The following is a 26,931-nucleotide window of genomic DNA, read 5'->3' on the forward strand; positions in this document are numbered from 1 at the left end:
GTAAGGTAGTGTTTACCAACCAGGTTGCCTCCATCCGTTGCAAAACTACAACTCCCAGCAGCCTTTGGCTGTCCGGGCATGCTGGGAGTTGTAGTTTTGCAACAGCTGGAGGCAACCTGGTTGGAAAAAAAACACTGGGGTACTCCGGTGAAATGTTTTTATTTTTTTTTAATTTTTTTTTTTAAATCAACTGGTGTCAGAAAGTTAAACAAATTTGTAAATTACTTCTATAAAAAAATCTTAATCCTTCCAGTACTTATCAGCTGCTGTATAATACAGAGGAAGTTAATTTCTTTTTTAATTTATTTTCTGTCTGTCCACAGTACTCTCTACTGACTCCCCTGTCCATGTCAGGAACTGTCCAGAGCAGGAACAATTCCCCATAGCAAACCTCTCCTGCTCTGGACAGTTCCTGACATGGAAGGAGGAGTCAGAAGAGCACTGGGGACAGACAGAAAAGAAATTCAAAAATAAATGAACTTTCTCTGTATTATACAGCAGCTGATAAGTACTGTAAGGATTAAGAAGATTTTCAATAGAAATAATTTACAAATCTGTTTAACTTTCTGGCACCAGTTGATTTAAAAAAAAAAAAAAATGTTTCCCACCGGAGTACCCCTTTAAGTAACAGCTGCACATTCACAGGGTAGCAGTATGTTACAATAGTTTGAGGCCTTGCGTTACTGAAGCCGAGTCTGACCTTTGCATGTTTGTAGCTGTAGCATGCGATGCCTGTTTAACCTTGAAAACAAAGATGACACAAGATTACAAGATCAGGCAGACTCCAGGAATACAACACGGTACTGCTCAGGATTAAATAGGTCCCCGGAAGAAAAGTATAAAGTCCTTGCCTTCTAAAATCTATAAATCTTTCATTTTTCAAAGGACTTTTTATTTTATTTTATTTTTTGTAATGACACCTTTCAGTTCACCATACAATCTACAGTAAAGCAAAAAATATATATATTTTTGAGCTTAAATGAAAAAAAAAATTTATTTGGGGGGTTTAAACTTTTTCCAAATTTTTTTTTAAATTAAATAGTTTAAAAATTGTCCTATCCTGACACCTGTAACTTATTTATTACTTTGTCTATGGGTCTTTAAAGGGGTACTCCAGCGCTTAGACATCTTATCCCCTATCCAAAGGATAGGAGATAAGATGCCTGATCGCGGGGGTCCCGCCGCTGGGGACCCCCGTGATCTTGCACGCAGCACCCCAGTTAAAATCAGTCCCAGGAGCATATTCGCTCCGGGTCTAATTACCAGCGACCACAGGTGTGACGTCACGCCTTCGCCCCCGTGTGACGTCATGCTCCGCCCCTCAATGCAAGCCATAGGGATCATGCTGATGTGTGCCATTAACCCCTCAGATGCCGTGATCAATATAGATCACGGCACCTGCGGCAATGCAGTCACTAAAATGGATGATTGAATCTCCTGCAGAGATGCCGCGGCGATCCGATCATCCAGCATGGCGGCCAGAGGTCCCCTCGCCTGCCTCCGACCATCTCCTGGGGTCTTCTGCTCTGGTCTGAGATCGAGCAGACCAGAGCAGAAGATGACCAATAACACTGATCAGTGCTATGCCCTATGCATAGCACAGAACGGTATTAGCAATAAAGTGATTGCTATAGATAGTCCCCTATGGGTACTATTAAAGTGTAAAAATAAAAGTAAAAAAAAGTATTAAAAAAATTAGAAAAATCCCCTCCCCCAATACAAATGTCAATTGTCCCATTTTACCCCCCAAAAAATTGTGAAAAAATTAACATTTGTTATCGCCACATGCTTTAATATCCAAACTATTAAAATATAATGTTAATGATCCTGTATGGTGAACAGCGTGATCGTAAAAAATTGCTAACATTTTATTCCAAAAAAATTTATAAAATATTTATTAAAAGTTTTATATATGCAAATGTGGTATCAATGCAAAAGTGCAGATTACGGCACACCAAATGAGCCCTCATACAGCCGCTTATACGGAAAAAGTTATAGGTCAGTAAAATAGAAAGATTTTAAACATACTAATTTGGTAAAAAAATAATTGCAAACTTTTTAAAGCGGTACAATAATAGAAAAGTATGTAATAATGGGTATCATTTTAATCGTATTGACCCACAGAATGAAGAAAACGTCATTTTACCGTAAATTATACAGCGTAAAAACAAAACTTTCCAAAATTTGCTAAATTGCGGTTTTCTTTTTAATTTCCCCACACGAATAGTGTTTTTTGGTTGCACCATACATTTTATGGTAAAATGAGTGATGTCATTACAAAGGACAACTGGTCGTGCAAAAAACAAGCCCTAATACTAGTCTGTGGATGAAAATATAAAAGAGTTATGATTTTTAGAAGGCGAGGTGGTAAAAACAAAAAACGTAAACATTTAATTTGCTGAGTCCTTATGGCCAAAATGGTCTGAATCCTTAAGGGGTTAAAAAAGAAAGAAGCCATCTGATTGGTTGCCATGGGCAACTGCACCACTCTTCCTCTGCACAGTTTTTGATTAAATCTCTTCCATTGTGAATACGAACGTAGAAAACATAAAGCATATGCAGAACTAACCATACAAGAATACTCAAGAATACTAAAACCCGACAAAGTACTTAAACAAGGCAATCTAAAATAAATCTATTTATCAAACAGAACAGATAATCATGGTTAAAACTCAGGAAATGTGCTCAGACAGACAAAAGCTAAAATGCATCATAAACAAGACATAGTCAGAGTACAGGTCTAATAACCCCACAAAGAAAAGCACCTAAGAGGCCTTATATATCCTCCCAGTGCTGAAGTCAGGAAGGTTGACTCTTCCCATCCCAGGGAGAATTAACACAGAAACTGTTCAAACACAAACCTAATATCTGAACAGGACCCAAAGCAGAAAATACAAATAAACGGACATTACAATACAAGTAGATAGTTAAGACACCCATTTACAAGAGCTTTAGGTCACAGTTCAGCATGCACCTCTGTAGAATGACCTCTGCACAGGTCACAGAGCATGCCCACACTCCTTTGCCATTTTAGTGTGTAACCCCTGTGGAGTTGGCTGCATTAACTGAAATGCCCAGTAGATGGCAGATGGAGACCACAAATGAACTAGTAAGCTGTTAATAAAGACTGGAGCTGTGATCACATGATTAGCAGCCATTTCATGAGAGATAATGCTGATTGGTGGAGACTTCGGTCACATGATTGTGACATCACACAGGTCCTGTGCCCTGAGGATTTGCTCAGACGACTACAAACTTAGGCTACGTTCACACAGGCATTGTCCCCCGTCTAGATTTTGTCTGTTATTGCCTCCTAAACGGACCATTCTATTAACGAGTGCAAACTGATGCAAAGGGATGCTATTTAGTGGCATCCGTTTGCATCAGTTTTTCATCCGTTAGTATCAGCGGTCTACAGACTCCAGCAGCTACAGACTACTACTACTCCCATCATGGAACAGACTTCTTTTCATGATGGGAGTAGTAGTTCCCTGGCTGCCGGAGTCTGCAGGCGGCTGGGAGGCTAGATTAGTGCTTGTAATACTACCCCCATCATGGAACAAAGTCTGTTCCATCTTGGGGGTAGTAGTACAGGGGCTAAGGGATTGATCACGCCAAGTCTCACTTCTGAGACCCGATGCGATCAGAAGTTATTTACCAGGGGAGCGGACGGCATGCTCCGCAACCCAGCGATGTAGATCGTGAATTTTTACTTTAATTTTTAAATACCCCACTGGGAGCCCTGAATGGCCAGCACCAAGGGGCCATTCAGGGCTCCTAGCGGGGTTTTTAAAGTCATTAGTGAGGATTGTAATGTTGCACTACACTGGCGGCAGGGGAAGCATTGTGCTGCGTTCCCCGGCTGCCCTGATGCGCTGCAGGAGGGCAAGATCTATAGGTAGCGCAGCAGTGGGCAATATACATAACTAGCGCAGTGGGGGGGGGGGCAGACATATAGGGCTAAATGTCTGGCCCCCCTCTGTGCTAGCTATGTATAATGCCCTCTATATATCTGTCCCCCTGCAGCGCTTCTATACACATATCTCCCTCGCAGCGCTATCTGTGAATAGTATGCTATCAGCAGCGCAAATGCTGGCCGGGAAGCGGGCGGCATTGCGCTGCCTTCCCCGGCCAGCAGCATGATGTGCTGCAGATAGTATACTATTCACAGATAGCGCTGCGAGTGATTTATTTATGCGCTCGCTGGGGGGACATAAGTAAGCGCTGTGGAGGGCATTATACATAGCTAGCACAACGGGGGCATTAAACATAGTGCAGCAGGGGACATTATATATAGCTAGCGCAGCAGGGGTCCAGACATTTAGCGCTATATGTCTGGCCCGCCACAGCGCTAGCTATGTATATTTCCCACTGCTACGCTACCTTCCCACTGCAGCGCATCAGGGCAGCCGGGGAACGCAGCGCAATGCTTCCCCTGCCGCCAGTGTAGTGCAACATTACAATCCTTGCTAATGACAAGTTCTGGACATTCAGGGCTCCCGGCGGGGTATTTGAAAATGAAAGTAAAACACACACACTATCTACACCGCAGGGTTGCGGAACATGCTGCACGCTACCCTGGTTAATAACTTCTGATCGCATCGGGTCTCAGACATGAGACCCAGTGCGATCAATCCCTCTGGGTCTCAGACATGAGACCCAGTGCGATCAATCCCTCAGCACCTGTACTACTACCCCCAACATGGAACAGACTCTTTTTCATGATGGGGATAGTAGTACAAGAATTAATCTAGCCTCCCCAGACTCCCACAACCTGGAAACTACTACTCCCATCAAGGAAGCAAGTCTGTTCCATGATGGGAGTAGTAGTTATCCCGCAGCACAGCAAGAGTTTGCTGATTTCACTCTTTCGGAGCATGCTCAGAAGTAATAACGGTTGAAAAATGGATATTAAAAACTGGGTGCAACCAGATGACATTATTTGCTCATCTGTTTGCCATAGACTTCAATGTAAAATTTTTAATAACCGTTTCTATTCCGTTATTTTTGATGGGAGGAAAAATACTGCATGCAACGTCTTTTCCCCGTGAAAAAAAACCCCCCCAAAAAACGGAACAGGAAGGAAACAGGTGCAAACGGGTGATGAAGGATTGTAAAAAAAAATCCCATTGACATCTATTGGATTATTTTACAGCCGTTTGCAACCCGTTTAAAAATTATCAAATGGATTACAGAACATGCATGAATTTATGGGGGCAGACAGCCGTGTGAACGAGCCCTTAGCTAGAGAAAAGACGTGCTTCTAGCTGTGAGAGACAGCACCTAGCTGAGAGAACTTGCTTCACACAGGACCACACTAGCTGAGACAGAGAGACAAGCACTGAGTCCAGACTTCTGGTGAATACAGTGAGAGGAGACTGCTGCTGGACTGACCTGGTTAATGGTGTTGTGAGGGTAAGATGAAGCCTCTTCCCTGTTTCACTACAGGGCATCTGTCTCCTTACTCAAAGTAAAGACTCTGAGGTTCAGTGGCGGATATTACACAGTGCCGGCTGCTTCAGTGATGCTGCGGAGCAGGACCTATAAGGGCCCCAACACTCCTATGTGCACCAACCAGTGCTGTGGAGTCAGAGTCGGACAAAATTTTGGGTATCTGGAGTCGGAGTGGGCAAACAATACTCCGACTCCTACTAAATTTAGATTGGAATAAAAAAAAAAAAGCAAGTTTAAATGTCCCAATTGACAAAAAGTTATAATTAATGACTTTTCTACTGTAAGAATAAAGACCAATGCATGCAGTGCCTCACGTAACCGCGAAACGAACACGTTAAGTGACCGTGAAGAAGCATGCTTTTCATGTGCTTGACTATATGGCACGCAACGCACAATTCGGAGCGGCAATACTTATACTTTCCATAGTGTTGTGTTCTGCTGTTACAGGGTTAACACCAAAACCCCAGTCACCGAAGTGACTGGGTATAAAACCCCTATTAACTTATATTTCCCCTCCTATAGAAATTATATTGTGTTAAAACATCACTTTTATTTATTATCTATTAAGAGGTATTTGTGTATTAATGTCTGCAGTACGTATTAAATGGGACCATATGCTGTATTAAAAAAATCTGAAATATGTCTCCACTACATGTTTCGTGGCACCAGCCACGTTCTCAGGGGCTATGAGACATACCGGCTGCAGTGAAGTCCCGACTCTGCCGGCGATAAGCGTTCTCACACTGCCGCTCAGCCTAAGGACACAAAATTCTTCACTACAACGGCACCTGCTGCCGGGGCCGAAAACGTCACACTGCCGCTCAGCCTGTCACCGGCCGAGTCGGGACGTCACTGCGGCCGGTGATTGGCTGAGCGCACTATGACTCGCCGACCAACTGCAACCAGGAAGAGGATCACGGCGGAGACCGGAACCGGTTACCGGAGGCCCCGGGGGAATGGAGGAAGGTATGTACATCTTTATTTTTTTTACTGCCGGCAGTATGGGGGACAATTTTTATATTCTGGAGTTCTCCTTTAATTCTTCCATTGATAGATCCATCTAATGTATAATGTAAATCTAGTTGTATTTAATAGCATCTTTCAAGGTTACCATATAATGTAATGCAAAATAATACAATTCCATATTTCTGTACGTTATACATTAGGTGTGGTAAAAATTACAGGTTAACTGTGAAGCAAAGGAGCAGTGGAGAGAACAGCTTCCAGATCAAAAATGATAAGAACAACTAATAAAGTGCTCAAAATAAGGTGTACCTAATACTTAACGTTTAATATTACCCATCAAAAATTCCATATTAGTGCCTGTGTATACCAACACCATTAAAATTTGTGTACATAAGTGGCCATCACCATTAGCAACAGCACAGGATAGACCTCTGCTGGGCCCTGCCAGCCCATCCGTGCCAAAAGATTGCAACAATTAGAACCGCCGACGCATTTCTACCACCTGCTCAAAGGCAGCATCATCAGGGAGGTAAATTATTGTATCACAAATTAACACACAACAATAACTTGTAATGGAAATTAGCATCAGTTTAGCCTAATATTATTTCCCATGGGAACAGAAAACACTCTCAGGACATAAACTTGCTGTGGAGGGAAGAGCTATCCCTAATGATCCTGTAAGGAAAAAACTCCAGCACGATATCCTGCAGAGAGATAGTCTGTCCCTTTTAGGCCAGTCAATTGTACCTGCCGTTTCCACCTGAAAAATAAATGAAACAGGCACAAAAAAGCCTGTTCAATGTTTCATCCTGAAAGGAAAAAAACAGGGACCATGCAATAGCAATTCCCTGTAAGTACTCACGTTTAGTTGTTTCAGAATGCGGGCTCGGCATTACCTGCTATTTGTGCAGGGAGCCGGGAGTTTTACCAGCTCAACTCGCCTAATGCGGTGAGATGCCAGCGTCTGATGTCACTACCGGTCCAGAGCGGAAGTTAAGCGCGTAGCCGCTGCCCAACTCCGTGACGCGCGTAACAGAGTGGGCGTGCTGCCGGCACTGGCCAAACTACTGCACATTGATTTAAACTTCGCTCCTTCACAATACCGGAGTGTAATATGTATATTAGATATGAGATTTAGGCAGATATTAGACCGTAATGCAAAACATGTGGGTAATAGATGTTTCTCTCCAATCCCTATAAAGGATAAGTATGTATTATAAATACAGTTATAAACTCGTTATGCTGACTGGGACAGGAAGAGCAGAGGGCATCCCACTTCCATCAAGTTGGAATTATGTACATGCCCATACATTTGGGTATATCCCAAACTATGGAGCGTTGTTCTCCCCATTGTTCCAAGTCAAGAGAACCGTTATACATGATCCACTGATCCATTGTAAATACATGCATGTAGCTCGCTAGATGAACAATACAGAACAGTTGATAAGTAATGGATAGAACAATGGGGACAAGAACAATCCATAGTTTGGGATATACCCAAATGTATGGGCATGTACATAATTCCAGCTTTGGCTCGATGGAAGTGGGATGCCCTCTGCTCTTCCTGTCCCAGTCAGCATAACGAGTTCATAACTGTATTTATAATACATACTTATCCTTTATAAGGATTGGAGAGAAACATCTGACTATTACCCACCTGTTTTGCATTATGGTCTAATATCTGCCTAAAACTCATATCTAGTATACATATTACACTCCGGTATTGTGAAGGAGCGAAGTTTAAAGTGTATCCGTCAGATCCTACAAAAATGTTTTATATTATATATATATATATATATCACTCAGTACAAATTTTAGTCTAGCACCTTTATTTTTTATTACACTTTTAATTTACCTCACTAGTCTGAATTCCTCTCAAAGGGAGGGGGGGTGGCCTCACTGTGCAGGTCTCCGTCCCCTCCCTCAGTATTCTGTCTGCTCACATCTCCCCTAGCATTAGCAAAACTACAACTCCCAGCTTGTCCTCACTGACAGTAGCGGGACACAAGCTGACAGTGGGAGGATTTTTCCTCCAGCTATGAGCCCTGCGCTTACAGCTGTCAATCAAAGAAGTTTTTTTCAATTGGAAACGGTAGCTACAATTGACTGGCCTAGAAGGGACAGACTATCTCTCTGGAGGATATCGTGCTGGAGGGTTAGCAGGTTTATGTCCTGAGAGTGTTCTCTGTTCCCATGGAAAATAATATTAGGCTAAACTGCTGCTAATTTCCATTACATGTTAATGTTGTGTGGTCATTATTTGTGATACAATAATTTACCTCCCTGATGACGCTGCCTCTGAGCAAGTGGTTGAAACGCGTCGGCGGTTCTAATTGTTACAATCTTTTGGCATGGATGGGCTGGCAGGGCCCAGCAGAGCTATTTAATGGTGTTGGTATACACAGGCACTAATGTTGGAATTTTTAATAGGTAATATTAAAAGTTAAGTATTAGGCACACCTTATTTTGAGCACTTTATTAGTCGTTCTTATAATTTTTGATCTTACAACTTATTAGTAATGCTCATACTATTCGATCAGGTGGGCTGGCCAGCATCGTAGTGGGTCGGTCGAGCTCAGTAGTTGTGAGGGGTTAATTTTTATACAGTGCACTTTACAGTTAATGATGTTATCTTCATTATGTAGGTCAATAATGAAATGATTACAATGATACCCAATTCATGTAGGTTTTGTTTTATTTTACTACTTTTTAAAAAGCTAAAACATTTCTTAAAGAAATATGTTCAGAATCGCCTTTTTAGTTTTTGGTTTACAGGACTGTGTGAGGGCTAGTTTTTTGTGCTGTTATCTATAGTTTAGATGAGGATATTTGATCACATTTTATCAATATTTTTCTGATATATAATTATTGGATTGTTAATATACAGATCAATGCAAAGTAATCGCAGTGAAGTCAGCGCTCTACTAGTACAGTCTGCTTGAGGTCGACTGTGTTAGTGGAGCCAATATGGCCAGCATGGTGGACATCAAAAGGCCTCTGCCAGTCATTAACTGATCAGCACCCTGCGATGATGCTGCAAGAGGTGCCCACCAGATCCCCAACCTCACCAGCAATCATCATTTTGCCATTAAAAGGTTAAATGACTGACATCAGTGTGATTGCTAATGTTATTACTGGTAAGTGCTGGCTGCTAATAGCAGCCATCAAATGTCTCAGTTCCTGAGCTCGCTTCATTGTGTCCAAGTGCGCACACTGCATAAATACACATTGGCCCTTATTTACTAAGAGTGTTGTGTAGGTTTCTTTGTGGGTTTTAATTCCCTACAATTTATTTTCCACTGTATTTACTAAGGTTTCCCTACATTTCCACTTTGCCTACATTTTGCTTTTTTACACCTGCTCTGACCTGTCTGGTTTTCCTGAGCTCAAATCCACCAGATTTTATGTGGAAGCCTTAGTAAATATGTTGGGTTTTTGTGAAAATGCCGGAAACACGCCCCTTTCCCTGATAGCCACGCCCCTTTTTTCGGTTTTTTTTTAGTAAAATGGAGAGTTAGTCAGGGTTTTTTTTACAATTCTGGTGAAAAATCTGGTGCAGACAGAATGTCTGGCGCAATGCGACAGAATCTGGCGCACAACCCGACAAAACATGTCGGGTTTGCAATAGTAAATGAGGGCCATTGTGTGTCATGAAGTCAGTGGGGTCCATCTGGCTCCATTGTCCAACATTCAGCAGACTGGCCAGCTCCATTTTCCTTTGCTGAACAAAATTTGTGACAAAGGCCCCAAGGGAAACCTCCAAAACAGATGTGAACCTAGTCTTACATGCAGCAAATAGTGGTATGTTGTTACTTGCTACAAAAGCTCCTGTTTTGCTGTTACATACCATAAATACCTATATGTTTATATGCCAGATTGTGATGTGTGGGTGTTCATGTAGATACATTGTTTATTGTGAAAGCATACCGAGATCTTCTGTAGTATACAAGGAATTCATACTCGTTTAACAGAGCTGCAATGCTACAAACCTTTCCTTCAATATGGGCTTTCCTGGTGGTTTGATATTCACGTTACTGATGCTTGTTATGGGGCATCTGTCATAACGGTGAGGACCCAGCCGAGCACAGAATGTAACCTTACAACCAGCATGACATAGCAGAGGAAATAAAGCTTGCTTCATCATTTGCATAACATGATCATATGTTATCTTATACAATGAACTAATAGCGAGTACGAAATATAATTGGACCATAACAATATCAGTTCAGCTATTTTACCCAGATTATTTTAGTCTTTTATGTTCCTAGGCTGTTAAACAGTATTTATATTTAGAACAGGATAAAGCTTGCTTAAGTCAGCATGTAAGGGAGACTCATCAGATGACATTTTTGATGCATCCTGCAGCCCACATGATATGTTACAAAAAGTTTACCACGTCCTACTGCCAGAGAGGGGGAAAAAATCACTAAATGTGCTATTCTGAAAACATAACTTTATCCACAGAAGCAAGGAGACACTTTTAAGGAAGTCCATTAATGCATATAGTCAGCTTACGGATTGTAGGTTTAAACTTAATTTTTGCCACACAGAAGTATACACACAGAAGTATATTAATCTAGCTACAAGTCCGAAAATAACAACAAATCCAAGCTTTAAAAAGACCTAAAAAAATGTACTTACCGAAATTTTCATTTCCTGGAGTCCGTAGACAGCACAAGCCCTGTTATTGTGCTGCCATAGGACGAATAGAAAATAGATGTTACCATCAATAAATAGCATAGGATGCCCTGAACACACACCTTTTTTACAATTTTGTTATATGCCCTCCCATTCCCAGGAAACATGTTTTTTTTTATATTTTGTATGGGTGTCAACTTAAGGGGGTATTCCAGGATTTTTTTTAATTTGATTATGCTACAGGGGCTGTAAAGTTAGTGTAATTCATAATATAGTGTCTGTACCTGTGTGTGATGGTTTTCTCACAATTCTGCTGTGATTTTCACCCCAATATTTATTTATAACAGCATACAAAATGACTGTTGTCTCAGATTTTTCCCAGCTTGCAATGCGGCCAAGACCTGACTCACTAATCAGCTGATGACAGGGAGCCTGTCTGCTTCAATGGGTGGAGGGATCAATCTGCAACTAATGCAACAGCTGTAGGCACCCTGATTGAAAACCACAGGTCTTCTGTTTCAATTGGTGGGGTGGCTGATGTGTGAGAGGGAGGAAAATGGCATTGTGGGATTTGTAGTCAAAAAATCATAAGTCAAACAGGAAATACAAGTTCACAAAAAGCTAGCCACAGTGTTATGGTAATGTCACAACATATCCATCTAGCCCCAAGAAAATCACCTTATGGTGGATAACCCCTTTAATTTTAAGAATGGGAGTGAATATCAGGCGATTGATGGGATTATACCATCAGGCTGTGTGTATGTTGTACATGCCTAATACACACCCCCTGACTGTGTAATTCTACCCATCACATCTGACAATTTCATGAATTGGAAAAACTAAAAACCCATTATCAGCTACCGCTCTCCTCCTGCAAACGCCCTCCGGCCAACTTAGTCCAGGGCAGTGGGGCCTGACCTTCAGCCCCCAGCAACTATGCCAGGCCCGCAGGCCAGGAGTAAAGCTCGTGTTTATGTTGATGTGAACAGCTTGAGGAGCCATGAATACTGGGACTATGAAGCATGTCCCCAACTGGGGGAACCAGGAGGACTACCAGCTGGTGAGAAAGCTGGGTCATGGCAAGTACAGTGAGGTGTTTGAAGGGATAAACATCACCAATATTGAGAGGGTGAGGGTGAAGATCCTGAAGCCTGTGAAGAAGTGGAAAGAGAAGTGAAGATACTGGAGAACTTGTGTGGTTTTAATACATTGATAATACAGACTTCAAGCAGCTGTATCAGATCCTGAGTGACTATGTTATCCGTTATTATATATATACACACACATATATATATATATATATATATCGACTGGAATATAATGTGTTTTCCAATACTTCAAGGGTTTCAGAGCTGTTGATATGACTAGTGGTTTTATTGCTAGGCATATGTATTGGAGCCTTTTCTGTTTTTGGCTGCAGTAGATGTGGACATTTATGACCCAGCAGCACCAGAACACAGTTCGTCTATTTTACTAAGATGATGGACCAGTCAGAGCTCCTTTAGAAATCCAGCCACGAGTGATACCTTGGGGGAGGGGGTTGGGGGGGGGGGGGGGCGTGACCTTCCCCCATACCCCCGCTCCATGTTGTGTGGTCGAGGATGGGAAGCTTGTGTACCTTGATTTAACCCTTTGCCTTCTGGACAGAGCTTCCTTATAGGGTTGTCAGGTCAGACCAGGGTAAGCTGAGCCTCTGCAATGGAACAAGGGTCCCCCTTCTCCCATTCCTGTTACAGGTGGAGCCACCTTCCTGAAACAGCAATACACCCATTCCCTACTTTTCCCATCATCATTTCTCATGTACTTGTGTTGGTTTGTTTAATTAACCAATATCCAGGGATGTTTTTAGCTCTTGTGCCAAGATCCCAGGTGCTGCGAGTCTTACTATAGGCACTGTGTCACTGCAAGGTAGGATGCGGAGTGTTAACTCTTTGAAGAGGACATCACTGGATCCCCTCTGTTAGGGGCAGGGGCTCATTGATTGTCTGTGGTCCCTCATTGCCCAATCTTCAGTGACATGGCATATGTTATAGGCCACCTTGAAGCAAGGTCCTGGTGTATGTTCAGATATCCTGTGCAATTTATCTGGGATGTAGGTTCAGAAATATACTTCTTTGTGTCCAGAAAAGGGAGTGTCCTCTGTCCCAATGAGCAAGTAGACACGGGTTTATACGGTACAAAGTGCTGCACAGTGACACAGGCTAGGCTGCAGCTCTCCACTGGGTGGCACTAGTGCCGCATAAAGCCTTGGAGGGCAGCAGGGCATCCTAATGATAATGCCATCTTATTTATTGGGAGTGGCCATTTCTTTAAATAGTCACTGTCATTTATGGAAAACTTTTTATACAATGTACATATTAAAGTTACATGTATATTTGTAATATACATTGGTTAAAAATGTGTATTTTTGGGTGAAAAACATGGTGTCTTGGGCCGAACAATCAGGCAATAGGCAGCATTTTTTTCACCCAAAAATATATGTATACATATATGTATGTTGTTATCTACATTCTATAAAAGGTGTTTGCAAATGGTAATGCCATTAAAATAAACACTTCAGGAATAAATATTTTATTATATAGTGTAGCATGTGCTATTAGATAATAATGTAGACGTCCTTGTTTTTTTACCTCTTTTTGCTGATGGGGGAAGGCATGAAGCTCCATTTTGGTTTGCAATTGCACAATCCTGTGGGTTCTGTAATGCGGCCTACATTTCCAATTAATCCTCTGGCTGAGCATAAGGTGTTTGATCACTCCAGCTGGTCTAAGCTGCTACTGCTGGAGGTCACCCAGGGGAACTCATTAGACTCAAAAGAAGGTTGAGGTTAATTTTATATTACAGTTTAGCCCAAGGCTGTCCAGGCATGCTGGGAGTTGTAGTTTTGCAACAGCTGGAGGCACCCTGGTTGGGAAACACTGCCTTATAGTAGGTCATGGTGTAGATCTGACATACAAGTGCAGCCATGTACAGGATTTACAGGTGTTATCCACCATAAGGTGATTTTAGTATGTACCTGGCAGACAGTAATGGACATGCTTAGGAAGGATCTGCGCTTGTCTTGGGGCTAAATGGCTATGTCATGAGATTAACATAACACTGTGGCTAGCTGTTTGTGAACTGATATTTCCTGTTTGACTTTTCTTTTTTTGACTACAAATCCCACAATTCCATATTCCTCCCTCCCACACATCAGTCACCTAACCTATTGAAACATAAATGAGCTGCATCCATTCAAATAAGTGTGGTTTTCAATCAGGGTGCCTACAGCTGTTACAGATTGATTCCTCTCCCACCAAGTGATCCCTCCACCCATTGAAGCAGACAGGCTCCCTGTCATCAGCTGACTAGTGAGTCAGGTCTCGGCCGCATTGCAAGCTGGGAAAAATCTGAGACAACAGTCATTTTGTATGCTGGTAAAAATTAATATTGGGGCGAAAATCACTGAAGAATTGTGAGAAAACCGTCACACACAGGTACAGACACTATATTATGAACTACACTAACTTCACAGCCCCTGTAGCATAGTCAAATAAAAAAATATCCTGGAATACCCCTTAAATTCATTTGTAAAATAGTTACCTGTAATAAATAGCCACTTCAGTTCTCTTCTTTTTTTGTCTTAGATTTATTCATACTAAACAAGTATTGCACTCATTATTTATAATTCCCCCCCGACAACTGACTGGGAAAATTGTATATAACAACTTTGTTACTACATTAATTTAGTATACAATGGGTTAATGGTGACAGATCAAAGCTGCTCAGTTATATTTTATTTCATTTGCATTAACATGATCTGAATCTACCAATGGACACAGCATGTTATTTGTGTGTGATGTGCCATAACCCACAACAACTTTGACAGTAAAAGTGAACTTTTGTGTGCTTTTAAGTCTTATGGGGAAATTTTTCCTATAAACGCTCTACAGCAGTGGTTTCCAACCTACGGACCTCCAGATGTTGCAAAACTACAACTCCCAGCATGCCCGGACAGCCGTTGGCTGTCCGGGCATGCTGGGATTTGTAATTTTGCAACATCTGGAGGTCCGCAGGTTGAAGACCACTGCTCTACAGAGAAGATGCATTTTCATGCTAAGAACAAAAATACTATAAATATGATGAATATAACATTAAATACATGAGGATCGCCATTAAAAAGTGTACCCATCACCTATACACATTGGAGGTGGTCACTGTCAAATGGAAAAATAATCTGCATTAAAAAGGGAAAGTAATGAGGACTAGGAACGTAGCATAATTCTGCAGAAAATCAGATGTATATGGGCTTAGCATGAATAATTCTTTCCAGCCTTAGAAATAAGATAAGAATGTAGGTGTAGCTGTCTTTTGAACAGTTATTTGGCCACCACTATCTTAATGGCCAGTTTAAGACTGATTCATGTTTAATATGAGTAGATAGCTTCCTATCTTATGGTTGCAGCCCAGTGAAATAGGTGTCTGGAATAGACAAGCCTTTGTAACCGCATAGTTGGGACCATAACTTGTCTCCACCATGTACAGGTAACAGGTACACTTTAATTCCTGGCTGTATTCCATAGGATGTAAGGACCTCTGTCGTGTACATGCATCTTCTGTCAAACTAGAAATGCGATTCCCCAGATCTCTTCCTTGTGATGTGTTCCAAATGTGCAGATTCAGAGGTGTCTAGGCTGATGTTGTATTTGGCCAGGATCTTGAGGATGGGGCGAAGTTTTAACCACCACTGCTGCTTGGGAAGACGGTGTCTGAAAACAAAGAATATAAATCACAATTAGTATAGCATATGTGGTGATCCAGTACAGAATCACGTGTTCTTCTGTACTCCTGCCCATCCTGTGTGGCAGATGCTGGATCACTGTCCGTCTTGGCCCACCTCTCCTTAGTACTCTTTATAATTTATTATGTGATGCAATGTTATGTAATGGTTAATGTATGAGTATTTTCTATGCATTGCTACTTTAAGAATCCTGTTGCTATGAATCTTGTTGTTAGGGGAGTATGCAGGGGTGAACCAGGTGACGTATCCAGCCAACTGGATCTCTCTAAATTCCTCCCAAATATAGTTAGGTCAGAGTTCAGTTCTCTCTCTTAGTGCTCTTGCTGTGGTACAGTTTGGTGAGGAGTGAAGTCTGTTTGTGAGGTGGTCCTAAAGGAGGCCTGAGGCCTAGTCCAGCAACCACGCATCAACCTCAAGTTAACCCCACTACCCAGGTGAAAGTCAATGTCTTGCGGTAAGCCAACAGTCTCGGGGATTACTTCAGTCAAGTTAGTCTAGTCTAAGTCCCTAAAGTCTAGCGTGGGCTGCATACCAGTCAAGTCAATTATATACAGCACAATCAACTATAAGTCCCAGCAAGCTGATAAGCTTCCCTGACTTCACCCTGCAACTCCTTCATGCTAATCTGAGCTGTAACGGATTGTACCATCTTTCCAACCTCAGTAAAGCAAGCCAGTTATCCGTAACCTTGCGTCGTAGTGATTATTTACCCCGTTCCTGGTACAGGTATAGCTGGCCTACCTCAGGTGGTGGTGTATAGGTCAACCACAGCCTGGTAAGGTTAATTACACATTACCTCGTCCGACACCACACATATGTATTTTATTATACTTTGATATGACAGACTAGAAATGCTGTCATCAGATTTGTCCTTTGTGTCAGGAACATAAATCAAAGATTCTTATACTATTAAATTCAGGTAAAAAAAAAAAAAAAGCTCACCTGCTGCTGAATCCCTCCTAATCCTGGCCCCAGTTATCAGCACTTGTTCTCCATCCTGGCACATAAGAAGTGCCAGTCCATGGCCGTAGCACTTATCTGCCTAAGCCGTTGACTGGCTGAGCAGACCCTTCCTATGTGCAGGGTCACATAGAACAGGCTGACAACAGGGATCGGCACCTTTGAAATCAGGGATGGACAGCAGGTGAGTAAATTTTTTTTGTTCTAACACCTTGAGCAATTTTTAAATTAGAAATATTTTTTGACTACCCCTTTACTAACTCAACAAGGGTTGAGTCATTAAAGGGGGGTTTGGATATAGTTTCTCTTTCGGATTGCAGTTTTTTGCAGGGACAGTGCTTTTAAGGCTTCTGTCCTAGCATTCCTTTGCTTTATTATTTTATTTCCTTTTTCCCACCTTACATATTCAGGGACCAAGGACCAAGCAAAACTTTTGCTACTGATACAACATGTACACTAAAATTAGGTTTGCAGACACCACATACAGGCATCATGCTCTGCAAACATTTCTGAAAAATACCACTGTAAATAGTTGCATATGTCATTGACTCCCATGTGCTCTACTTTCTTGCTTTGCAGACAGCTGTGTTGACAAGGGTCTTTCCATACAGTTGATCCTAGACATATCAGCCAGAGCACCCTTTCAGCATACATGTATACATCTATAGGAGTGTTGGGCGTGGTGAACATACGGGGGTATTTATCTTTGTGGGTGTAAGTGAAGCTTTTTTTTTTTCCCCGCTTTTTTTTTAGTGTTAGTAATGTGTAAGGAGCAATTTATCAAATGGACGCAGGGCATTTAATACATTTTGTGAAGGTACACATTTTCAGAAATTTCACTCTTCACATACACCAAAAAGCTAAGTCTGGGCTGGTGTATTTTTGTGACTTTTGGTTTGTGCACCAAATTTGCGAAAAGTGGCAGTTGATAAATTCATTACCACTTCATAAGACTAACTTTAACAGTTGGCCTGTACGCACTTTTAAAAAAAATATGTAAACCTAAAAGTCCCAAAAAATATCCTGGGGCACAGCGCTGCGCCAAATGTGCAACAAATCTACACACACAAACATCTAGAAACACAATGATAAATGCCCCCCAACAGTGCCTGAACCATGGGCAGCATGAAACACAGACAGTCTCCCTTATCACACTGATATAGGATTTACTCTGAAATGGCGCAGCTGTTCAGAGACATCATGAAAAGGGAGGTCCGCTGTCCCCAATTGACAGATCTCTCCCTATATGCAAATAAGAAAATATTTGACAATGAGGGCTGTAGGACTCCCCTGATAAGCCCCTTTCCTAGCCTAACTTAGATCTATGATTGAGATAAGGAAGATGATGGTGTTTCACGCTGCCTGTGGTTCAAGCAGCATGAAACTAGCGAAAGGTTCCATTTTATACATTACAATCTAATGATACAGTTGTGGAAAAACATACTCAAAATCAGTTTCTTCCTTTAGTTCCACCAGTGGCTGGAACACGAGACTTCTCTTACGCATACCCAGCAAGCAGGCTGATTCAGCAGTATTGGCAAATATACGACCTGCAACAGAGAATGCTAAGTAAGCTAAATTATTAAAATGGCAGAGAACACACAAGATATCATTCAGGGAAAAGAATACCATGTCTGGAGCACTCCTTCACTTTTCCAGTCATCCACAGTACAGCTTTTGCACCCATTTTTGTGCCAAAGTTCCTATCAAATGGTGTAGGGGTGCCACCCTGAAAGAAGAGAAAACACCAGTTATAGGCCTTCATGCATGTTGCAGTAATATGGTTTCTATATAAAGAATTTCAAGCTTTAGCAGTTCCAATATGGCCGATATCATTATGCTTTTATGTGTCTTACTGCATAACCTCTGCCCTCTCTGCCAATAACTGGGCCAGTGATTTGCTGAGTCAGCAGGTCCTGCTGCAATGCATCATCTTGGAAACAGAAAAAAGCGAGGCGCAACAAGGGTGCAGAAGTCAATGGAACGGGCAATGGGGGTGCATAGGTATTACAACTACCATTTATTGATTTAAATATAAAATAAACAAACAGGACCATTACAGAAAATCAAAAGAGAAATTACAAAGTAGGTCTAGTGATACTATGCCACACCTATTAACAGAACAACTAGCATGGATGTCCTAGATCCATCCAAGATGACGGTCTTCTCCGAGGGGGTATAAGGATATTGTTTGAATGGGACAGCCTACTCTAGGAGGCCCTTCCACTCCCTCACTTTCCTTTATCCCGCTACCTAGGGTGGCAGGTTCTTGCTGATGCAGAATTCCGCCCAGAAATTCCATAGTGTGAAATTTCAATAGTGTATCATTACTTCCAGGACTCCTTGTTCTTTATGTAGGAGATAGTTCTTAATTACATTGACTTTTGCTCGGTTTGTTATGCTGCAGAATAAACACTTGGAGCCAAACAGAGGCCTCCTACTTTGCAAAAGTTTTAGGCAGATATGGAAAAACTAAGTACAGTATGTCCGAGAGAATTCATGGCAGAAATCAGAAATTCTAATTTATGACTCGGTTGTACAAATGGATCTGCATAAAGATTATCTACAACGCCGTTCAAAAGGAGCTCGCCTGTGTGCTAGAAGAATGAACATGCTCACTCTCCTCTTGGATTAATATTTTCCAAGGTACACACACAAATCTTCAAAGATTTATTCCAGACAATGTGTATGGGATATAAACAAATTCTAAATTCCTCATCTGTGCCTGAACAGATGTGACATGAAATCATAAGAACCTTTTACCTATTGGCTCAGCAGATGCTGTAATAAATGTTGCTGTATTCACTGTTGAGGTGAAAATCCATTTACACCTTCTTACCTGTTGCATGTGACCCAGAACATTTTTCCTACTGTCAAAGATGCCTTTTCCTTCCTCGGAATACAAATTAAATATAAAATCTGTGGTGTAATTTTCATTACACTTTTCATTCCTTAAATGACAGAAACACAAAAGTTATTATTCATCATACGCATTGATATACAGTAAAACGAATGGCAAAATCTAAAAAAAAAAAAAAAAGCTGAGAGTTCGGGTGGCTACACACTATAATTAATGGTATGCCTTATACCGAGGTAATGAGTTGCACTATACCCGTAGTGCCAAAAATCAAAGGATAAAAACAGTATTAAGATTCAGACCTCAAGGTACAGGCGGAACTGGGAATGTAAGTAAGACTGGAGATGTAGCTGGTTGTACAAAATAAATTATGCTTTATTTAGATAAAATATGACTGCCTATTATCTGAGCAGGGCCCTATATACACTATATAATAAAATGTGGTAAAATCAAATATGGTAAAATATAGTTGCATAAAATTATGATATGATACATACACAGATAATGTCACCTAGTTTTGTGCCAATTTAAATGTCCAGTGTAATGCGCATATATATAGGTTTTCAACGTAAGTTGGAACGTTGCAGGTTTGGCACGGGTATTCGCCCCGGCCTAATAGAAGGATATTACCTGCGAGACAGATGAATACTGCCATGTGAAGAGGATATCGCTGGGACTTGCAGTTTTCATGGAAGGTTACGGTGGGACGCCGACTCCCTTAGCTGTTGGATGGCACAGATGTGTGTCCGGCTCAGTAGGTGAGAAGATTCCGGCAGTAGGGGTGATGTGCCCTCCTTAGCAGCGGTGTCCTCATTTAGAGATTTGTATTTAGGCCGCGTATCGCACAACAGTGGTCGCCAAACAGAGGGACTGCAGCACTTGCAAAAGTCAGATTAAAACCAATGTAGTTTTACTCTGACTTTTGCAAGCGCTGCAGTCCCCCTGTTTGGGGACCACTGTGGTGCGATACACGCCCAAAATACAAATCTCTACACGAGGACGCCGCTGCTAAGGGGGGCTCATCACCCCTACTGCCGGAATCTTCTCACCTACTGAGCCGGACGCATGTCTTTGCCATCCAACAGGAGTCGGCATCTCACCGTAACCTTCCATGAAGATGGCAAGTCCCAGTGATATCATCTTCACATGGCAGTATTCATCTGACTCGCAAGTAATATCCTTCTATTAGGCCAGGGCGAATACCTGTGCCAAACCTGTAATGCTCACAACTTGATTCACACTGTGTATTCCAAATTATGAATTTAACAAGACTTTGAAAACCTATATATGCGCATTACATTGGACATTTAAATTGGCACAAAACTAGGTTGAATTATCTGTGTATGTATCATATAATAATTTATGCAACTATATTTTACCATATTTTATTTTAACACATTTTGTTATATAGTGTATGTACTATATCTGTAGCAAGGGCCCTGCTCAGATAATAGGCAGTCATATTTTATCTCAATAAAGCATAATTCATTTTGTACAACCAGCTACCTCTCCAGTCTTACTTACATTCCCAGTTCACCCTATACCTTGAGGTCTGAATCCTAATACTGTTAAAATCTTCAAAAAACAAGGGTCATGGTTGGCTCACTCACTACTTACTATAGTATTAACTTAGGGGTCAAGTGCACAGTAAAAGAATAGTATATCCTTGCACTAAGAAATGCAGCTGAAATACATGAAGTAACTGACTATCAGCATTTTTATTAATGCAAAGTCAATAAAGCATATCTTGTGCAACAGTGTTGTAAAGAGACCTTAAAGGAGTTATCCAGCACTGGACTCCTATCCTGTGTCTGATAACAGCAGTCAGATCCCCACAATTTCCAGAATGGAGCCCTGTCTCTCCCCCCTGCATGGAGTGGAAGCACAAAAGAAAAAAAGAAAAAAAGTACAGCACTCATGTATTTCTGGCGCTCCCATAGACAATGCATGAAGTGCATGCCTTCTACCAGGGAGGGGGGGCTAGTAGTAAGACCCCTGAGATCAGACACATTCCCTATCCTGAGAATGGGGGATAAGTTATTAATTGATGTATAAATACCCCATTAATTTCAAATTAAAATGTAGAAAAAAAAATACTTATAAGTAAAGCTCAGCTAAGAGGGAATAGGTCAAAGGGCTATTGTTAGCTATAAATAGAACGTGGATGCACAAGAAATGTAAAAAGTAACTGCCTAATACAAATAGGAATGATCGCTAAAGAAAGCACATAAACATATATTGCTACTAGTAATTATAACTTGCACATATAGCAAGATAAATATAGAATAATTCTATAAGCAGTTATGAACATTTCCATCTTTTTTTGCATTGCTGCATAGGTGGTTTCCAAAAGTCTTCCATGTCATCTAGAGTTTTTTTTTTTTTTGCAAATGTGAAATGATCCTTTGTGTTCTTTTTGGTCAGCAGTAGCTCATGCCTTGTAGCTCTTCATTTTTGCCCAGTGCCTACCTTATTGTGGAATTGTGCACAAATGCTTTGACTAAGACAAGTAAGGCCTACAGTTTTTTTTTTTTTAAAGTTTTGTCTAGGTTCATTTGTGACTTCCAAAATTAGTCATCTATGTGCTCTTGTTAAAATATTGGTACGCTGGGTGCTGCTGGGAAGGATCACCACTGCTACAAATTGTTTCTATCTGTGGATAATGCCATTGTGGGTCTGTCTGGCCCCAAAATGGGTCAGAGCACAAATAACACGATTGGGTCCCGACAAATCCAATTGACTTGAATGGGGTCCAGTAGTTTACTGGAGAAAAAAAAATTGTGAGCGCATTTTTTTTTCTGCTAAACTCTCTTCGTTACGAAAGTCTAGCGGAGCATGGCGGCAACGTGAGCCTTAGACTCAACAGGTCTTGCAGTAATCCTGCCTGGGTATGGGTAATATTAACCTACATGTAAGTTGAGTTTTTCTAACTGTTTAATTTAGTGGCTAGGGGGCAAATACCGTATTTATCGGGGTATAACACGCACCGGCCTATAACACGTACCCTCATTTTACCACGGATATTTGGGTAAAAAAAGTTTTTTACCCAAATATCCATGAAAAAATGAGGGTGCGTGTGTGCGCGTGTATACCCCGATATACCCCCAGGAAAGGCAGGGGGAGAGAGGCCGTCGCTGCCTGCTTCTCTCCCCCTGCCTTTCCTGGGGTCCAGAGCGCTGCTGTCAGCCCTTCTGGTTATCGGCGCCGCTGCCCGTTCTGTCCCCCTGACTACCGGTGCCGGCGCCGATAGCCAGGGGGAGAGAAGCGGCGCCGACAGCCAGGGGGAGAGAAGGGGCAGCGGCACCCATTGCCGGCGCCGCTTCCCCCGTTGCCTCCCCCCATCCCCGGTGGCATAATTACCTGAGTCCGGTCCGCGCTGCTCCAGGCCTCCGTCGTGCGTCCCCAGCGTCGTTGCTATGCACGGCGCGGCGCTCTGACGTCATGCGCCGCGCCGTTCAGCGCATAGCAATGACGCCGGGGACGCACGACGGAGGCCTGGAGCAGCGGAGCAGCGCGGACCGGACTCAGGTAATTATGCCACAGGGGATGGGGGGAGGCAACGGGGCAGCGGCGCCGGCAATGGGTGCCGCTGCCCCTTCTCTCCCCCTGGCTGTCGGCGCCGCTTCTCTCTCCCTGGCTATCGGCGCCGGCACCGATAGTCAGGGGGACAGAACGGGCAGCGGCGCCGATAACCAGGGGGTGAAAAGGGCTGACAGCAGCGCTCTAGACCCCAGGAAAGGCAGGGGGAGAGAAGCGGGCAGCGACGGCCTCTCTCCCCCTGCCTTTCCTGGGGGTGTATCGGCGTATAACACGCACACAGACTTTAGGCTAAAAATGTTAGCCTAAAAAGTGCGTGTTATACGCCGATAAATACGGTACTTTTTCAGGTAGGGTCAGGAAGTACTGAACAGCATTTTTCCTTCTATAAATGAAATTATTTATAAAACAGCATTCTGTGTTACTTGGGTTATCCTGGTCTTATATAAAAAGTGGTTTGCTGATCTAAAATAGTGGGACAAAAACGGAAGAAACTGGGAGGGAGGCAAATACTTTTCCACAGTATATGTAACTTGACAATAAGTGCATACTGTATATTACTGTGTTTCCCAAGAATCTAGGGATCTTGCAAAGAGGATGGGACAGTGAACTTTTTTTGGCCCTTTATTTCTAAGAATACACATGAATCTAAAATACCATTGACAAAAGAAATGTCCAAAAGTTACAATACCTTAAAATTAAACCTCGTTTCACTGTAGTCTTCATCTTTTCTGTCAAATGTTCAACATTTATCTGTTATGAAAAATAAAAAAAGAAGAGAGATTTTTTGTGTGTATTGTGGGTATTAAAGGGGTTGTCTGGGGAGCAGAAAAGATCTGACCTGTTCTGCTCCCCAGCGCTTATGATCATGACTGGCACCTGCCCCCAAGAAGGTATTTCTGCAGAGGTAAGTGTTGGGGAGCAGAACAGGTAAAACCTTTTCTCTACAGCAGTGTTTTCCAGTGTGTCTACATTTGTTGCAGAACTACAACTCCCAGCATTCCTGAAAGCCTTAGGACATTCAAACCTTAGGCATGAGCTTGATTTAAAACCAATTCTTAAATAAAAAATGTCTTTAAGATATTTCAGATGACACTTTCCATACAAGATAGTCCCATCCAAAATGAAAAAATCCTGAGAATATTTTTGCTAATACTGTAGTTGTCACAGTTGTCCGGGAAGTCAAGAAGAAGCCTGGAAAAACCTACTAGAGAGCAAATTCCCCTGTTATACAATCCGCTATTTGACTACTACAGAAGACAGAAGTGTAAAGAGTACTTCATTACCTGTAAATCACGTATAGAGAATGGCTCCTCATAGATATAAGCAGCATCTGCACCTGCAGCAAAGCCTGCCATGGTAGCTAAATATCCACAGTATCCTCCCATAGTCTCAATGATGAATACTCTCCTCTTTGTCCCAGCAGCTGACTGCTTGATCCGATCACATGTCTACAGAGAAAGATGATAGATTTATATAGGAACAGAAAAGGGTCAAACGAAATGGCTGCTTGTTATACCTATCGCCTAAGCCAGTTGGATACGATAGCTACATATGTAAGAGGTATTCCAGTAACCTTGGCGTGGTGTGCGGGCTCAAGTGTGTCCTTCATATAAGGATATACTGGCTAATGTCTCAGTTTTACATCAGTTTTGAGGGTTAGCCAATGTCATTGTTTACATTAACCACAGTTGTGAAACCATATTGTGGTCCATAGGTGCAGGTCCTCCACTCCAACGTAGGTACACAACTGCACTTGGGGTTGACCACCTTGTATCACCTTAGATCACATCAATTTAAGTGTTTGTTTAAAGCTATTCCAGTAACTAGTGTTTTCCAGAATTTTTAAAGCTTAAAAGAGAAACTTACAGGCTGGTTATCCGCACTAAACCCAATCGAGTTTTAGCGCGAGTGAACAAGAGTAAAATGAGGTTATACTTACTAAAATCGGTCCAGCCGTTTTCTAGATGTTGCCCCCGTTGCTAGTATGCAAATTAAGTCTTGTTCGCAATGGAGGTGGGATGTGAGACTGAAGTGCAGCAAACAGGACGGTGGCAGGGAAGCTTGGCAAAGCCGGCTTCTGCCTCCATTGTGCACAAGACTGACTTAGCATACTAGCAATGCTAGTAATATCTAGAAAACGGCAGAACCGATTTTTGTTAGTAATACAGCATTTTACTCTGATTCACCCACACTTTAACCCTCTGTATTGGGTTTAGTGTGGAGGAGCCTTTTGTCAGAGCTTAACAATGGCATTTGTTGCTAGGGTTTCATTGTAAGGGTATGTTTACATTAAAATACTTTGGTGATAGCACCGTGCGGCCCTGCGCCATCACCACTGACGGCAATGTAGGCCTCGCAGACTTCTGCGCAAAGAACTGTCAAGGAATTGTCCACCGCTGAAATTCCGCAGTGTAAATGGGTCTGCGGAAGACCCATTCACACTAACATTGGGGGTTCACACCGCGGAATTCAGACACGCAATTCCACCTGCGGCCAATTCCTTAGTGTGAACATACCCTTAAAAAAAAATACCATGCAGTACACATTTTTGGTAGTGGGTAAGTCACTCTTTGGCCCCTTACTATATGATGCATTAATACTAGATTGTAGACTATTGCTATTGTCACTTTCAGATTACTAAATGTAAGGGGATCAAGTGTCTAGTGCAGAGTTTTCTTTTTTTTTAACGTTTTATAGAGGTGATCTAAAAACATGAAAACTCAGTGCAAGGTGGAGGCAAATACTTACTGTAGTAATTGTGTTAAGGGCTGTATCGGCCCCAATGCTAAAGTCTGATCCAGGAACATTGTTTGAAACAGTAGCCGGGATAACAACAAGTGGTATACACAGCTCTTCAAACTTGGAACGTCCTTCCATCAGCTCCAGGCTGCCTGTGAAAGCCTGCAGGAAACACGCTTTCATTACACAGACATACATAAACAGGTAGAACCTACTGAAAAATAAAATATATGGTTCACACATCTGCTGGGTGGAATTTCTGAAATAAATAGTTATAGCATCTGTGGGGTCTGAGAAATATAGACACAGAGATACTAGAGGCTAATCCACCAGTGCCAGGGATAATTCATTTATATTATATTGATGTTTTTAATTACTTTTTAGTATTTTATTGTTGCTAATAAAATAGTAATAATAGTTTTATATTGTTGGGTAAAGTTTTTATCTTGCCTTGAGAAACCATTTTGGTCACCATACCCGTATAAATTCACCATAATCCCAATGGCCAGATCAATTTAAGTCACCACTCACGCAGTGCCAAAAATATATAAATTCATGTAATTTTCTTCCGTGCTTTTATTTAATTTTCGGATTATACAGTGTTGATAAAGGTTTGATGACCGAAAAGTTAATAAAAGTATATCTATGAAGAATTTATTGAATTATTGGATTTATAAATGATCCCATGTCAAGTATTGAGGAAATTCATGATTTTACAGAGCCATTTTGATGATAATGGGAGAGATTCATCAAAACTTGTGAAGAGGAAAAGTTGCCCAGTTGACCATAGCAACCCAATAGATTGCTCCTTTCATTTTTGAAAAGGCCTCTGAAAAATGAAAGAAGCGATCTGATTGGTTGCTATGGGCAACTGGTCAACTTTTATTCAGCACAGGACTTGATGAATCTCCCCCAATATTCTTTGGATAAATAAATACATAGGGAAGATAAAATCTGCAGCAAATCTGCAACAAAATCTGCACCAGATTCCGCACAG

The 26,931-nt window shown here is 41.8% G+C and overlaps 1 protein-coding gene and 1 long non-coding RNA gene across 3 annotated transcripts in view; one reads left to right on the forward strand and one right to left on the reverse strand.

Moving 5' to 3' along the window:
- The window catches only part of LOC130358852 (uncharacterized), a 61,036-nt gene that overhangs the window by 20,830 nt on the left and 13,275 nt on the right, over positions 1-26,931 (forward strand). The gene's annotated exons all lie outside the window — the stretch shown is intronic.
- The window catches only part of PFKM (phosphofructokinase, muscle), a 101,296-nt gene continuing 88,041 nt past the window's right edge, over positions 13,677-26,931 (reverse strand). For both annotated transcript variants that reach the window (XM_056562714.1, XM_056562715.1), the window contains exons 18-24: positions 25,944-26,096; positions 24,479-24,643; positions 23,884-23,945; positions 19,638-19,749; positions 18,428-18,527; positions 18,243-18,348; positions 13,677-15,806 (exon numbers count right to left, since the gene is read on the reverse strand). In XM_056562714.1, the coding sequence (XP_056418689.1) occupies positions 15,662-15,806; positions 18,243-18,348; positions 18,428-18,527; positions 19,638-19,749; positions 23,884-23,945; positions 24,479-24,643; positions 25,944-26,096 (843 nt within the window). In that variant the 3' untranslated portion in view covers positions 13,677-15,661. The remainder of the gene's footprint in view (positions 15,807-18,242; positions 18,349-18,427; positions 18,528-19,637; positions 19,750-23,883; positions 23,946-24,478; positions 24,644-25,943; positions 26,097-26,931) is intronic.

Source organism: Hyla sarda, chromosome 2, assembly GCF_029499605.1.
Source record: "Hyla sarda isolate aHylSar1 chromosome 2, aHylSar1.hap1, whole genome shotgun sequence".
Lineage (NCBI taxonomy): Eukaryota > Metazoa > Chordata > Amphibia > Anura > Hylidae > Hyla > Hyla sarda.